At 43.6% G+C, this 16251-nt stretch overlaps 1 protein-coding gene across 14 annotated transcripts in view; it reads left to right on the forward strand.

Annotated features, from left to right (window-relative positions):
- The window catches only part of ZMYND8 (zinc finger MYND-type containing 8), a 131520-nt gene that overhangs the window by 47587 nt on the left and 67682 nt on the right, over nucleotides 1–16251 (forward strand). For 10 of the 14 annotated variants that reach the window (XM_081256916.1, XM_081256927.1, XM_081256918.1 and 7 more), the window contains 6 exons: nucleotides 1292–1510; nucleotides 4976–5089; nucleotides 7603–7695; nucleotides 8816–8903; nucleotides 12176–12231; nucleotides 15056–15133. In XM_081256916.1, coding sequence (XP_081113042.1) covers nucleotides 1292–1510; nucleotides 4976–5089; nucleotides 7603–7695; nucleotides 8816–8903; nucleotides 12176–12231; nucleotides 15056–15133 — 648 coding nt within the window. The remainder of the gene's footprint in view (nucleotides 1–1291; nucleotides 1511–4975; nucleotides 5090–7602; nucleotides 7696–8815; nucleotides 8904–12175; nucleotides 12232–15055; nucleotides 15134–16251) is intronic. The other 4 variants (XM_081256929.1, XM_081256926.1, XM_081256920.1 and 1 more) reach the window with 1 other exon arrangement.

The following is a 16251-nucleotide window of genomic DNA, read 5'->3' on the forward strand; positions in this document are numbered from 1 at the left end:
AGCTAGGCCCTGTGGTTGTGGCTGAGCTGTTGTCCATGGAATCAAGGCTGAAGTGGGTCGAGTAGCTTTCTCAAGGTCACACAGCCAGTTACCAGGTCATTTTGACACTTACCACCAGACTTTCTCATACTTCCTAAACAGGATTTCTTATTGGTTTCCAGTAGGCATTTTCCCAACGAGTTTCTTCCGAGTGGTTGTGTGAGTTCGGAGAGTGGCTCTGCTGGATTCTATAATACATCACTAGGGGACCATTTCTCTTGCTATTTTGGCCATGAATTGGCCACCCCCCTCTCTCATCTTTCTTCCATTCTTCGTTCGTTCTCAGTAGGAGATGTGGCTTCTCTGCAAACACCAGGACTTACCATGTTGGAGAATCATGGTTTTAGGAAAGCCTCTTGTTGGCTATTAAGTACTTTATGCATTGGGGGTAGACTTTAAAAAATGAATGATCGGGCTTCCGTGGTGGCGCAGTGGTTGAGAGTCCGCCTGCCGATGCAGGGGACATGGGTTCGTGCCCCGGTCCGGGAAGATCCCACATGCCGTGGAGCGGCTGGGCCCGTGAGCCATGGCCCCTGAGCCTGCGCGTCTGGAGCCTGTGCTCCGCAACGGGAGAGGCCACAACAGTGAGAGGCCCGCATACCGCAAAAAAACCAAAACCAAACAAACAAACAAACAAAAAACGAATGATCATTTTTGGTGACTCATTTCCAATGGATCTATTCGACGAAGACCTGTTGTTGAAAGACTCCCAGGGCAAATTGCCATACTTTTCTTGGCTTTGTACATTTAGACTTCCATTTGTTGGACTTTTAACCGTATTAGCAATATTTGTAATGGCGGTGCTGTGTTAAATGCATACATTATACGATCCCATTTAATTCCAGCCACAATACAGTGATGTTAGTTATTATCATCCCCATTTTACAGATGAGAAAATTGAAGCTGCTGAGGGGTTAAGAGACTTGCCCTGGGTCATGCAGCTGGTAGAGCTAAATTTGAACCCAGGTGTGCCTGGGTTGTAACCATTGTGCTATCCTGCTAGGGCTGCCTGTTAACTCTTAGACACCAGCTTTTCAATCCATGGCCTCTTAAAATACAAGAAAGAAAAATCAATCTTAGTATCTAATGACCCACAAACTCTGTATTAAGTAGAGTAACCCAAGATAGCTTTTTAATGAATGTGTGAAATGCTCTAATTTTCTTCTGTTGTTATTGATGTATTTGTTCAAATTCCTTTTGAGAATGCACATTTGTTTTGAAACCAAACCTGTCTTTCTTGCCTACATTTCAGTCAGAACTAAGACATGGTCCGTTTTACTATATGAAGCAGCCACTCACCACAGACCCTGTTGATGTTGTACCGCAGGATGGACGAAATGATTTCTACTGCTGGGTTTGTCACCGGGAAGGCCAAGTCCTTTGCTGTGAGCTCTGTCCCCGGGTTTATCACGCTAAGTGTCTGAGACTGACATCGGAACCAGAGGGGGACTGGTTTTGTCCTGAATGTGAGGTTAGTTCCTGCTGAATGAATGCATTGTCTGCCTCGTTTCCTCTCCTTTCTTTTCTTCCTTTTATTTCAAAATTTTCAAATAATCCAAACACAAAGAAAAGAGGAGTTTCTTGCCTTCCATCTCTGCTCTATCCTGGTCACCCCCTTTTTTGGACCAACATAGGCAACGGCCTTAGCACTGCAGCTCTTGGAAAGACAGTTGCACTGATTTTTTTTTTTTGGCCTCACTGCGTGGCTTGTGGGATCTTAGTTCCCCTAGCAGGGATCGAACCCGCGCCCCCTGCGATGGGAGTGTGGAGTCTTAACCACTGGACCGCCAGGAAGGTCCCCTGCACTGAATATTGATTTTGATTCTTCATGGGTCTTTGGATCACTTTGAGATCTGCAGCATTCTCTGATTCTCCTGTAATGAACATTCCAGAAGTTATAAACTTCTGACAGTTTGTATGTTTTGAAGAGATCCCACGCTGTTTTCTTCCTTCTTGGATGTTGTCTCCTGCTGCATCATTGAATCATCGGCAGTAGCCAAGCTGGGAAGACCAGTGTTGGTTGTATGTCCCACGTGGTTGCCATCTGATGCTTTTATTCACGCGACAGCTGTTTCTCCCGTGCCTGTTACATACTAGGGGTTCAACAGTGAACAAAAAGAGGCCTGAATCCTATTCTTTTCAGGAGTAAAGGACAAACACCACAATAAAGTTGTATACCATGTGTTAGAAGAAGAATGTTCTAGAGAAAATGAATTGAAAGTGAGGAATAGGGAGTGAGGGGGGGTGCAGAGTGTTTCCATTTTAAATGACGAAGTCCAGGAAGCCCTCTTAAGATTTAGGAAAGACTTGAAGAAGGGAAGGAGTGAGCCGTGGGGCAATGGGGGGACGGCCTTCCAGGCTGAGGGGGCTGCAGGTACAGAACCCAAGGGAGAAGCACACGGGCATAGTGAAGGGAACGTGCATATTTCATTTGTAGCAAAGCCTAAACGCTCTTCATGAAAACAATTATCATGGTTTCCACTTTTCTGAGGTGTCTTCTAGTCTCAGCAACTTCCAACTATGATGCTTTTTCAAAATGCTGAAAATAAGGGTGTCATCTAGAAAACAGAAACAAATTAAAAAGAAAAACAGAGCTTCCCTGGTGGCGCAGTGGTTAAGAATCCGCCTGCCAGTGCAGCGGATGCGCATTCGAGCCCTGGTGCGGGAAGATCCCACATGCCGTGGAGCAACTAAGCCCGTACGCCACAACTACTGAGCCTGTGCTCTAGAGCCCGCGAGCCTGAGCCCACATGCCACAACTACTGAGCCCTCACGCCTAGAGCCCGTGCTCCTCAACAAGAAAAGCAACTGCAATGAGAAGCCCGCACACTGCAACGAAGAGTAGCCCCCACTAACCGCAACTAGAGAAAGCCCCTGCACAGCAACGAAGACCCAATGCAGCCATAAGTAAATAAATAGATAGATAGATTTATTTTAAAAACCCCAAATAATGTCATCTACAAAATCCTTTAATATGGAGTGTCACCTGGATTCAAAGGTATATTGGCATTAGATCTCAAACGCGAGGATGCTTTCTGTGTAGGAATTGGAAAGCTCTCCCAGCTGTCGATAGTGGGGAAAAAAGCAAGGTTTAGGACAGTGTCAGTAGTACTGCTTTTGTGTAGTGGATGCAGCAAAAATCTGTGGAAAGAAAGTAGAGGCCAGGTCAGTATGATGATGACATTTTAATGGTGTTCTACCTCTAAAATTGCAAAAGATGGTCACTGGTTTTCTTTGGGTTCCTATAGACGGAGAGATTGCTCAGCAGTGCCCTCCTGTTCAGAGCCTGAACTCATCCTGCATTTAATGTGGGAACTGGAACCTTCATTTATTTTCTTTTGTCTTGACCTTCCCTTCCCAATTGTTTAATAATTTCACAGAGAAGATAGTGGCTTAGATAGGATGCTTTTGCTGTAAATAATAGATCTTGATGAAAGGCAGCTGAAACCAGAGAGATTTATTATCGTGTATAGAAAGAATCCAGAGGCAGGGCCAGGCCAGCGTTTGGTCAGAGCCAGATTCTTTGCATTTCATTGTTGAGGCAGTGTGTCCCTCATAAGGTGGCTGTTGGGGGTTTTATCACATGTGACTAGATAACAGTCCCCCTGAGAGGAGTGTCTCTTCTCAATCCTTATCAAGCAGAAGACTTTGCCCATCAGCCTCCAGCTGACACGCCCTTGGGCTCATTGGTCAGGATTGGACCACCAGTCCCCACACAGGAAAGGCTCAAAAATGTTTGGTACTTTCAGTCTGTATTGTGGGAACTGGCCATTGCCAACCAGGAGGACGTGGCCAGGGATGGGGGAGAAGAGGTGAATGCCAGTTGAGCGGGCGACCCAAGTATTGAGTGTGGATAGTTACCTGGAAATGAACTGGAATTCAGACAGACAGGTGTTCTATGTCTAAGATTTAGAGTCCTGAATTTCTTCTAGTGGTGAATTGGTGAGGTGGTCAACTGGGAAGACTAGCTCTGGTAGCTAAGCAATGAGATCCGGGCGTCACGGACTGATTTCAGCTTATGAGCGCCTGCCTCTTGGGTTGCCCTTTTTCTCAGCAACCAACCAGACACGCCTGGAAGTTCCTTTTGGAGGATCAGGAGATCTGAAGAATGGAAATGCAAACCAAATTAATTAGAGAAAACTTTTCTCAGTTCTCCCTACACAGATGGTTCAAGAGTGTTTCCTGATAGCATCTGAATTTACTATTTTTGTTCTACCTAAGGATTCCGAAGCTCTTAGATCAAGTATCAGATTTACATTGCAGAATCTGGTATCAGACATGTCTTTGATGGGAATTTCTCTTACAAAGTGACATTTATTTCCCACAGAGATAGACAGCTAGACTGCTCCGTGGGTAATTTGCCAGAATGTCGTGTGTGGGTTCACATCAGTGGTGACGGAGAATGAAGTCATTTTTATTCTTAGTTCACTACCGTCCCTTGGATTCTTTCTACAGGGAAGATTGTCCCTTTCCAACCGTGACGTCATTGAATTAATTCCTTGTCAGTTTCCTGAAAGATAGCCCAGAACCTTGAGAGGATCAAGGAAAGTGGCTGATTCATTGTGTGACGAGATTACCCTGAAACCATCAGTGGCCTTTCATGTCCTATTCTTGAAACCCAAGGTTATAGCAATGACGATTTTTCAGGTCCTTGCCTACCCCACCCTTTTTTCAGATTATATTGTCTACATGAGCTAAAAACAGTTCTTAATGAGTTAATCGATGGATCGGTGTGCTTCTTAATTTTTATCCACTGATCCAGCACCCAGGTCAAGTAGATTGGAGGAGCGCTCGTCAAGCGAAACAACTGGTCTCATTTAGATGGGAATTATTTTTTACATGTGAACTTACTGGAAAATTAGGAGAAAAGAGAAATGAGTACATGGGATCGTAATTTTTTTTTCTAACTGGATATTTGTGTGATTTTGATTTGTAGAAGATTACAGTAGCAGAATGCATCGAGACTCAGAGTAAAGCCATGACAATGCTCACCATTGAACAGTTATCCTACCTGCTCAAGTTTGCCATTCAGAAAATGAAACAGCCAGGGGTAAGATGACACTTCCTCTTGTTATAAGTGTGAATGAGAATAGTGACCTTTGTTCTGTTAAATTTTTGTTCCTTGTAGTTGCCTTAGCTTTTCAAACACCTGTGCTTTATTACTCTTTGGGTCTTGTGTGCCCAGATTCAGATACCTGTAAATTAAATTGGACAACGGCATTAAGTTAATTCTCAAAAGTGAGCACTTTGTGAGACCAAGGAGTTTAATCAGGAAATGACATATATTAGAAAGCTGGTGGGGATTTAAAATTCTGAGTGGTTGCGAAGTGAAACCTCAGACTGCATTGGGTAAGGGGGAGTTAGTAGAATTCCATTTCAGTGAGAGAGTTGAGTACCACCCAGTTTCTTTGTAATCAAGGCCTAATGGTGGAACCTTCAGGTAAAACTCAACCAGTGAGATTCCTGTAAAGGGTGAGAATTTTGAAACGGGATTTGATGTACAGCCTTTGCCCTTTAAGGAAAATCTGTATGTGAAAGCAGGCCTGCCATGTTCAGCTGGCAAGCAGTGTACTTCTCCGTGGTTTCCCTCCCAGAAGTCCCAGTCATATCATAGCTGTGATGGTGGTTTTGTAGTTTTTGGTGACAGGTTTCAGAAAGATGGCAGTAAAATACCTTGTTTTTAAAAATAGTATGTTATGGGCTTCCCTGGTGGCGCAGTGGTTGAGAGTCCGCCTGCCAATGCGGGGGACACGGGTTCGTGCCCTGGTCCGGGAGGATCCCACATGCCGCGGAGCAGCTGGGCCTGTGAACCATGGCCACTGAGCCTGCGCGTCCGGAGCCTGTGCTCCGCAATGGCAGAGGCCACAACAGTGAGAGGCCCGCGTACCGCAAAAAATAAAAAAAAAAATATGTTATGACAAGATAATCAACATGTTATGACATTTTTCCTGTGGAAACTTGGGTTCTTGGGTAGGGTTCTTTTCCGATTTACACAAAGGCACCATATGGGCTAGTGGTGACCCTTTGTGAAACTCTTCAGAGTTTGCTTTCTAAGTCAAATAAATGTAATTTAAATGTAGATTCTGAGTGCTTTTAGTAGCCATTGTGGTTTAATTTCTTAAAAAAAAAGTAGAAGCTTTAGTTTAGAGATTATATTCTGAAGTTTGATATCATGATGAAAAAAATTCAGAGCATGCCAGTTGGGGTTGCTAAATTGAGAACCTGTCTCTTTCCCAAAATCTCTGTCAATGGAAGCAAAATTATATAGCCTAAGTTTTGAAAAAAAAACAAACTTCGACAAGGAGAATTGATTCATGTCGATTTGTCAACACTGTGGAATTAATTATAAACCAAAAAGAAAAATCAAAGAAAGTGTTAATTTCTTATGTAAATTGTTTGTTACAAAATCAGAACAGAAAGTTGCTGATTTTTGTGGAAGCATCCTTTTAACTTAAAATGCCCAAACTGGGCTTCCCTGGTGGCGCAGTGGTTGAGAGTCCGCCTGCCGATGCAGGGGACACGGGTTCGTGCCCCGGTCCGGGAAGATCCCACATGCCGCGGAGTGGCTGGGCCCGTGAGCCATGGCCGCTGAACCTGTGCGTCCGGAGCCTGTGCTCCACAACGGGAGAGGCCACAACAGCGAGAGGCCCGCGTACCGCAAAAAAACAAAAAACAAACAAACAAAAAAAACGGCCAAACTGATTCTGGATGAGAGAGAGCTTGGATGACTGCAAATGGTAATCCGTTCAGATGCCTTGCTTGAGCATAATTTGGTGTTTAATGAAATCTTTTAGGTTTTTTTTAATTGATAAGTAAATGGTACCATCAACAAACCAGGCCTTGCATTTTGAACTGATTCTTATTACTCCATAAGAAAGTGGATCAAGATATAAAACCTTTACACAGTCCCTGCTTTGTTTTGTTTCTGTTTTTTTTTTTTCTTGCTGTGACACGTGGCCTGTGGGATCTTAATTCCCTGACCAGGGATCGAACGCGCGCCCCCCGCTGCATTGGAAGCGCAGAGTCTTAACCACTGGACCGCCAGGGAAGTCCTCACACAGTCCCTGCTTTGAAAGTAATTTGGCCCCTCAAAGGAGGAGCAAAACCTCACTAAAATTTCCGCCCATGTGTAAGATATCTGTTGGCACTTTAGGGGAACTTTATTTGGTGTGTCATCTCTAGGTGTAGCCAGATTTCACCCCCAGTCGGTTTTGATTATGGGCATTTTCAGTGTATAGATAAGCCTCCTTCAGAATTCAGGTCTCAGGTAATGATAGCGTGTTCTTGTCCGTCTTAATTGAAGAGGCCTGGACCTGTTACTTGAGTATGTACTGAAAACAAAACAAATGACAAAACTGGAACACAGCTGGGCCCATGATTATGGATAACCAGGCAGAATTTGAAGGTGAACCAGTTTGGAGCTTCTCAAGGGCCTATTTTGTAGAAAGTTTTAGAACTGTATTTTCTGGAAAGTTGTCTCGGTTTTAAAGTGCATTGCTGGTATTAATGCTTGGTCTTCCATAGCAGTGATGGGTTTGTGTCTGTGCATCTTTCCTTTTATAGACAGATGCATTCCAGAAGCCCGTTCCGTTGGAACAGCATCCTGACTATGCGGAATACATCTTTCATCCCATGGACCTTTGTACATTGGAAAAGGTTGGCTTCCATCAAAAAGCCAATTGTCAAGATGATCAAAGATCCTCCCTCACTTCCCGTGCCCCATCTCGAGTTAGATGGTTCTGTGCCATTTTTATTTGGATGGAAGAACTCTCATTCCCCTAACTTCTTCTGTAACATTTTCCCAAGGATTGCAATGGGTGTTGAAATCCACTGCTTAGCTCCAAATAGTATTATACTTCTGCTGGTGATTCTAGCTTTTTATATGAGAAAGTCACAGCTTCTAAGAATTAGTGATTTGGTTGATTTGAGCCTTACCCTTCTCTTTCTTTTGGAGGTGCTAATAAGAGCAGCAGGAAGGAAGAAGAGAAAATTAAGTGTCGGGGAGACCTTCATGTTAGCAGTGAATAAGTGGCTTCTTAGATCTTGACTTATTTCACTGATAAGAGTATTTCTTTAATGCCTGAAAGTGTTTTTAAAGGTTCAAACTAAAATTCCATGCTGAAAAATTACACATGTAACATTTTAGGTTGCGTATGTCATCCTGGTGCTGATTTTCAAATTGCTGGCACCAAAATATGGTTAAAGAAAAGCGTGGATGAGGAGAAAACATTACTTTATATTGTATGCATTGATGATCCCCAAAACAGTAAATCCAGCCTGCTTTGGAAAATTGCACACACCCTTATGGTATTAAACAAAAGAAGGAATTCCAAAAAGACAAGGTTGGAATCCTGGCTTCCTAAATTATTAGCTTTGGAACTTTGATTAGTTCCTTTAACATTACCATACCTCAGTTTCCCTGTCTGTAAAATGGGGATAGTGACCGCTTCCTTGAGTTTTCAATTATGAGGCTTATGTGAGGCTGTACAATTAATAATAAATGTGTAAATATGTAAAATATCCTGGTTTGGTGGAAGAAGCTGCTTGATAAATGGCAGTGCTCTAAGATGAGAAAATTCAAGTTAGTGTGGTGAATTCAGTGAATGCATTTTTATAGAGTTATAGATCTCAACTATAATAGCATCTTGGGAAATGAGTAGAAGCATTAATTAATTTGGCAAATGACTGCTAAGAAAATTATGTGGGGACGCAGGTGTTACTGGTTGTGGCTTATAGAGACTCACTGGTGATTATTTTCTGTGGCTTTTCTTCCCAGAACGCTAAAAAGAAAATGTATGGCTGCACAGAAGCCTTCCTGGCTGATGCAAAATGGATTTTGCACAACTGCATCATTTATAATGGGGGTGAGTGGATTAGATGACTCTTAAGAATGAGAGTATGCTGTGTGTGTTGCCTGTTCTCCTGCCCTTCATGAAAAATCAGGCTCTTTTTTCATGCATCAGGGCCAATAGCTGAGAATACTGGTGTATAGATTGCTGACGTGTGTGAACAGGGGGCAGTGACTACATGCATTTTAAGGTATGAGCTGATGTCCACAGTGGCTTGTGACTATATGATGCTTTTACCTGTCCTTTAAAAAAAACCTTATTTTAATGGAGGAATAATTGCATAAAATAAAAAGCACAGATTTTACAGGTGCATTCCATGAATTTGACAAATGTGTAACCACCTCTGTAACTACAACCCCAAATAAGATCCTAGAACATTTCTGTCACCCCATTATATTCCCAATTGCCCCTCTCCAGTAAATCCACCCTCCTGAAAAGGAACTATTCTGTTTTCTGTAACGATAGATTAGTTTTACATATTCTAGAATTTCATACCAGTGGAGTCAGAGTGCCTCTTTTATGCCTGGCTATGTTGACACAGTGTAATATTTTGGGGATTCTTTCATTTTGTGTCTGTCAGTGGTTTGTTTCTTTTTATCGCTGAGTGGTATCAATATATATATATATATAGTTTTTATAAATTATTTTATTTATTTATTTTTGGCTGCACTGTGTCTGTTGCTGCGCACAGGCTTTCTCTAGTTGTGGCGAGCAGGGGCTACTCTTCATTGCGGTGCGTGGGCTTCTAATTGTGGCGGCTTCTCTGGTTGTGGAGCACGGACTCTAGGCACACGGCCTTCAGTAGTTGTGGCATGCGGGCTCAGTAGTTGTGGCTTGCTGTCTCTAGAGCGCAGGCTCAGTAGTTGTGGCGCAGGGGCTTAGTTGCTCCGTGGCATGTGGGATCTTCCCGGACCAGGGCTCAAACCTGTGTCGCCTGCATTGGCAGGCATATTCTTTTTTTTTTTTTTTTTTTTTTTTTTTTTTTTGCGGTATGCGGGCCTCTCACTGCTGTGGCCTCTCCCGTTACGGAGCACAGGCTCCGGATGCGCAGGCCCAGCGGCCATGGCTCACGGGCCCAGCCGCTCCGCGGCACGTGGGATCCTCCCGGACCGGGACACGAACCCGTGTCCCCTGCATCAGCAGGCAGACTCTCAACCACTGCGCCACCAGGGAAGCCCGGCAGGCATATTCTTAACCACTGCGCCACCAGGGAAGTCCAGTAACAATATTGTATCAACATACAGTTTATTTATCCATTCCCTTTGTTGATGTTGATGGATATTTGGATTGTTTTCAGTTTTTGGCTGTTATGAATAAAGCCACTGTGAACATTCTTATACAAGTCTTTGTATGGACACATGCTTTCATTTCTCTTGGATAAATACCCAAGACTGGTATTGCTAGATCATTGAGTAGGTTTATATTTAAATTTATAAGAAATTTTACCAAACTGTTTTGCAAATTGGTTGTATTATTTTACATTCCTTCTAGCAGAGTATATGAGAATCTTTGTTGCTCCACATCACTGTCAACATTTGGTATTGTCTGTTTTTAATTTTACCTATTCTTGAAGGCATGAAATATTACGTCATGGTGGTTTTGCCTGTCTCTAATGACTAATGGTATTGAGTATCTTTTCATGTGCTTATTAGTCATTTGTATATCATTTGTTGGTGAAACATCTATTCAGATCTTTTGCTCATTTCAAAAATTGGGTTGTTTGTTTTTTTATTATTGAGTTTTAGGAGTTTTTTTATATTCTGGTTAAAGTTTTGTCTGTTGCATTTTTGTGGGTTAAGCCTTCTGGACAGAATGGAGGAGAGCTCCCATTAAAATCTCCTCGATGGGCACCTTTCCCATTGTCCTACCCTCTCCCACAATCCTCTCTGTCTACCTTCTGGCCAGGTAGATCTTTCAGGGTCCTGCCCTGTTCTCTTCTTCTTGTCCCCTGCTGGAACACTCTTCCCCTCTTTGCTTTGATGAGTTTTCCTCATCCTTCAGTCTCAGCCTCTCAGTCCTCTGAGGAGCCTTCCTTCGTGCCCCAGACCATACTATGTACTCTTGTTAAGGGCTCTCACAGTACCTGTACTTCCCCATGGCAGTATTTTATCACACTTTCTGGATGGTGCTCTTTTTTCATTTGAGTTGCTCACCAGGATGTAAGCCCGTTAAGGGCAGATGCCAAACTTGTTTCCTGTATACCCTTGGGCCTAGCGTAGACTGTTGTTAGCTGATGTTTGAGCAAAGATATATGAATGGATGGCTATCTGCTTAAAGTATATGTTTTGCATTATTAACTCAGCAGGGTTGGGGTGCAGGGAGGAGAGAAAGAGAGGGACCCTAGACATTGAGAAGTTGTGTAAAGGTTATAAACTCAAATATATAGAAAGGGCAGTAAGATCATATAAACAAGTGAATGAGCTCAGGTAGCAGAAAAATAGCATAAGCCAGGATGACCACTGGCCATGGGGAGAGCGAGTGACTGCGGATTACAGGGAACTCCCACCTGGTCTGGAGGGGAATCTCCCCTGGACACTCCAGTGGTTTATTGCATACAGAGTTCTTAGATCTTCTGAGTTTTCAAGACAGGCCAGAAATCTAGATATTTGTGTGTGTGCGTATGAAATCTTTTTGCCACCAAATTTACAATTTCTAAAAATTGTCAAAATGTTCGAAGAAAACACGGCCTTTTGGCCATCTTGTTCTCTGGTTTAGTGTAAAGGTTCAGGGTTAAGAGTTAGACCTGGGGCCATATCCTCAACTCGTTAGCTAAATGGTCTCATATAAGTGATGACTCCTGAGCCTTGGTTTACTCTTCGGTGAAATGAGAACATTCATGCCTGCTTCCTAATAAGGCTTTTTGAAGAGTTAACAAGAAAATGTATTTCAAAGCACCAGGAACACTAGAGTTACTCAATTAAATGTCTTCTTTCTCCTGTACTATTCTTGGGTTGGCGTCTGGGACAATGGGCAGAAGAAGGCTCCTTTTCACTAATTTGAGCCTTGAGAATATAAAAGCATCTTTCAGATATTCATTCATGAGCTGTCGGAAACCAACACAAATTGTTATGTTTCAGAGAAGATGACGTCTAAGCACCAAACATTGGTTCATGGGAAAAGTCACCTAATCTGAACTGATGTTAGAAGCCAGAAATGTATGGTTTTTAACCTTTAAAAGGTTAATCCTGGAAGAAAGCAAGTTAAAATGTTGTAAGTGGAAGTATAATCCCAAGGCTGGGTATTTCTGTGTTTCCATTTGAATTAATTCTATTTTCTTACTCCCTCAGGAAATCACAAATTGACGCAAATAGCGAAAGTAGTCATCAAAATCTGTGAGCATGAGGTATGTGTTTCCTACTGTCCTCTTTTAAGTGTACCTAGAATGAAGGCTTGGGGTGATTGAAGTTTCCATTTGCGGAATCTCCCAGCGGGTAGCTCTGGTAATTTTGGAATTTGTTGAGGTACAGATAGCACCCCTCTCTTCAAGGAAAGTAAAAGCAACAGATATGCCATAATATGTTATAAATCAACACCCTAATCTTAGATCTAAGAGAGATGGGATTTTTCAGCCTTGAGTCGTGGTCCAGCACTGCACATCCTGAGTTTTCTGGGTCAAATAGAGTTTATGATTTCTTTGCCCCACAATCTGTGGCATCCCCTCAGGTCCCTTTCAGTCTTCTTGCAGAGGTATTTGGGTTTTGACATTATTTGCAGGAAAGGTCCTGAGTTTCTCTGAGAGTGGCCCAGGTGTCCTGGAGAAATACCCCGTAGTTTTGATGGTGTGGATGAAATGAAGCTCCTGGGCTGGGTGCCCTGAGGCTCTACTGGTTGCAGGACAGGCTGATGGCAGAAATGGTACAGGGGAGCCTTTCTTTGTTTAATCCCTGTTGTGAGCACAAAAAAACTGAGATGTAGTGGCCTTCAGCCTGTCTGCACTCTCATCTATCCATCCGTTCATTTGTAAAGAAAACATTTGTATATCTTAGGATATGTCCATGTCTATATATTTGTATAGAGAGAGTTTTATAATCTACATTTTTCACTCTGAGTGTTTTCCTCGGTAATTAAACACGGAGGAAGAATAGAATTTATTATGGCTGTTCTGATGATTTATTTCCTTAGTATAATTGTTAGAAATGCAACTACTAGGTCTGAGGCTATCAACATGGCTTTGGGTAGATACCTCTTGATTGTTTTCTGGAAATGCTACAGCGTTACTTACACAATGAAGTGGAATGAACAAATGTGGTGGTTTTTCTGTGTCGTTGTGTTGGAAGTTCCAATTTGAAAACTGTTTGTATATATGTTTTTGCCCCAGTGTGATCAGTAAAAAACAGTGGCATCTCACTGTGATTGTGATTTTGATTTCTTTGATGCAAGTGATTTCTTTGACTGTTTTTGATATGCTTGTTGGCGACTTGGAGTTGTGTCTGGGCGAGTTGTTCAGTTGTTTCCCCCTTGAGGATTTGTTTTCCTTGATCTGGGTGCTGAAGCCTAGACTTTTAATTGGTGGGTTGTCATAATGTAAAATTTATTGAACCCAGATGCTCTTTGTCTGGCATTCTGAACCTACCTGTTGGCAACACAGTGCTGCTTTGTGGGCTCCAATGCCAGGGCTGTTCTGGACTTGATGTTGCCGCTTTGTTCTACCCAGTACCTTTGGAATAGCCCAAAAGGAGAGTGGGTAGAAGGAAGAAATATGGTCCACCATGCACTCATTCATTCATTCACTCATTTATTCATTGCCCTCAGTCGGTCAGTCCGTTATAATTAGTAATTACTATAAAATTATTAATTAATAATCATTAGTTGAGCACCTGCTATGTGTCTGGCACCTTGTCACGTGAAGTGCTTTACATTTATCTCATCTAATTTTTTTTTTTAATCTCATCTAATTTTTATAATAATTCTGTTTGGTAGGTACTGCTTTCATCCCCATTCTATGAGGTGAGGAAATGGACGCTCAGACAATATAAGCAACTTTTCCTGAAGTTCTAGAGCTAGGATGTAGTCGAGTCTGAATTTAGATCCAAGAAGGGAGCTTCCAGGGCCCTTAGTTCTAAGTCATGACGATTCTCTGTGGGAATGCACTTTCTCAAGAGAGAGGACGGTCAGTTACAGAATTTTCAGTTATCCGTGGAAATAAAATAGAGGAACGTGGTATTAATTAATTGCTGTGGATGGTGTGATTAGAGATATATAGAATTGAGCATGGCAAGCAGAGGCCAGAGTCGAGGGAAGGGATTGGGGAGCTCAGACAGGTAGACTGAGGCCAGACCACGTATGGCCTTGAAGGAACTGACCAGGTGTTTATTTATTTATTTATTTATTTATTTATTGTTGACTGCGTTGGGTCTTCGTTGCTGCGCGTGGGCTTTCTCTAGTTGCGGCGAGCAGGGGCTACTCTTCGTTGCGGTGCGTGGGCTTCTCATTGCTGTGGCTTCCCTTGTTGCGGAGCACGGACTCTAGGCGCGCGGGCTTCAGTAGTTGTGGCACGCAGGCTCAGTAGTTGTGGCTTGTAGGCTCAGCAGTTGTGGTGCACGGGCTTAGTTGCCCCATGGCATGTGGGATCCTCCTGGACCAGGGCTTGAACCCATGTCTCCTGCATTGGCAGGCGGATTTGCAACCACTGCGCCACCAGGGAAGCCCTGACCAGGTGTTTAGATTTCATTGTTAGTTTCTCAACCTTGGCACTACTGACATTTGAGGCCAGAGACACCTTTGTTGCAGGAGCTGTCCTTGTACCATCATAGACTCCAGTCTCAACTGTCCACCCCCAGTTGTGATGACCGATGACCAAAAATATCTCCAGTTATGCCAAGTGTCCCTGGAAGGGTTAAACTGTCCCAGTAGAGAGCCACTGGTCTAAGGAGAGGGACCAGATGGGATCTGTGTTTGTAGAAGGTGGCTCTGGCTGCTCTGTCTGTGTGGGGAATGGTCCAAGCTTAGGAAGCTGGGAGACATGGTCCAGTGAGAGAGGATGGCGGCTGGGGCTAGGTGGGTGAGTCGGGGCTGGTGAGAAATAGTTGGACTGATGTCCAGGGTGTTCCCCACTGTGGGACTTAGGTTAGCTAATCTTGCCTGCCAATATCATCATGTATTTCTTGAGGGCCTGCAGATATAAGGCCCCTGGGAATGACACATTCTAACACATTTTTGCTTTACAGATGAATGAAATCGAAGTTTGTCCAGAGTGTTATCTAGCTGCTTGCCAAAAACGAGATAACTGGTTTTGTGAGCCTTGTGTAAGTTGGATTTCCTTTCCTTTCTTTGTTTTCTGAACTCAATGCCTTGGGTGACCCAGGACAGCTTTTTCCAGGTGGCTTATTGGATGAAACTTTGGATAAAGTTTTAAAATAATTTTCTTACTGAAAATTAAGTTATGGCAGAATGGGAGGAATCCAGGTGGGATAAACATCTTTGGCTGAAAGGTCATGTGCCAGAGGTAGCGTCACGATTTACTGGGTTTATTAGCCCTCGAAAACAGCAGGATGCACGGTGAAAAGAAGCTCATCAGAGAGGAGAGACATGCCAAAGTCATGCCGATGATGAGCCGAGTCGTGTTAAATGAGTATGTTACTTACAAATCATGTTGGGTCTATTTTAAGAGGTTTGGAAATCCCTCCCAGGGTTAACTCCATGGTCTCTCCAAACTGTGGTTCTTGAGACTGGGATTGGGGTGGGGAGAGAAAGTCACCCTAGTTGTCCCCATGGATCTGTATTTTCCAAACTGATGTTCTGCAGAGAAGTGTGTCATTGGGGTGAGCTGGGAGGATGGGGGTGTGGGGGGGAGGGTATTGGGCCGCAAGATTGGGCAAGTAGAGTTGAGAATCAAAACATAGTTTGTCTTTTCCTGCATTTCGAGATGGACATCTGAATCGTTAAGGCCCTGAGTAGCTCTCGGTAAAGAATAAAGTTAGCTAATGCCGTCCCTTATTTTTATTTTATTTTATTTTGTTTTTTGCGGTACACGGGCCTCTCACTGTTGTGGCCTCTCCCGCTGCGGAGCACAGGCTCCGGACACGCAGGCTCAGCGGCCATGGCTCACGGGCCCAGCCGCTCCACGGCACGCGGGATCCTCCCGGACCGGGGCACGAACCCATGTCCCCTGCATCGGCAGGCGGACTCTCAACCACTGCGCCACCAGGGAATCCCCTGCCGTCCCTTATTATATGCTGGATGTAAGGTGCATTTAACCCTCCAGCTTAACAGAGGGTGTAGGTATAACTATCCCTGTGTTTCCCAGAAAGGTACAGTCTCTTGTTCGCTCCCACCCGGGCAAGAGCGGCACAGCCAGAGTTGAAGCCTCGTTTTGGTCAGTGCTCACTTCTTTTTGGTTTCCCCATTTAACCCCATTCCCAGC

Source organism: Mesoplodon bidens (assembly GCF_964165515.1).
Source record: "Mesoplodon bidens genome assembly, chromosome: 15".
NCBI lineage: Eukaryota > Metazoa > Chordata > Mammalia > Artiodactyla > Ziphiidae > Mesoplodon > Mesoplodon bidens.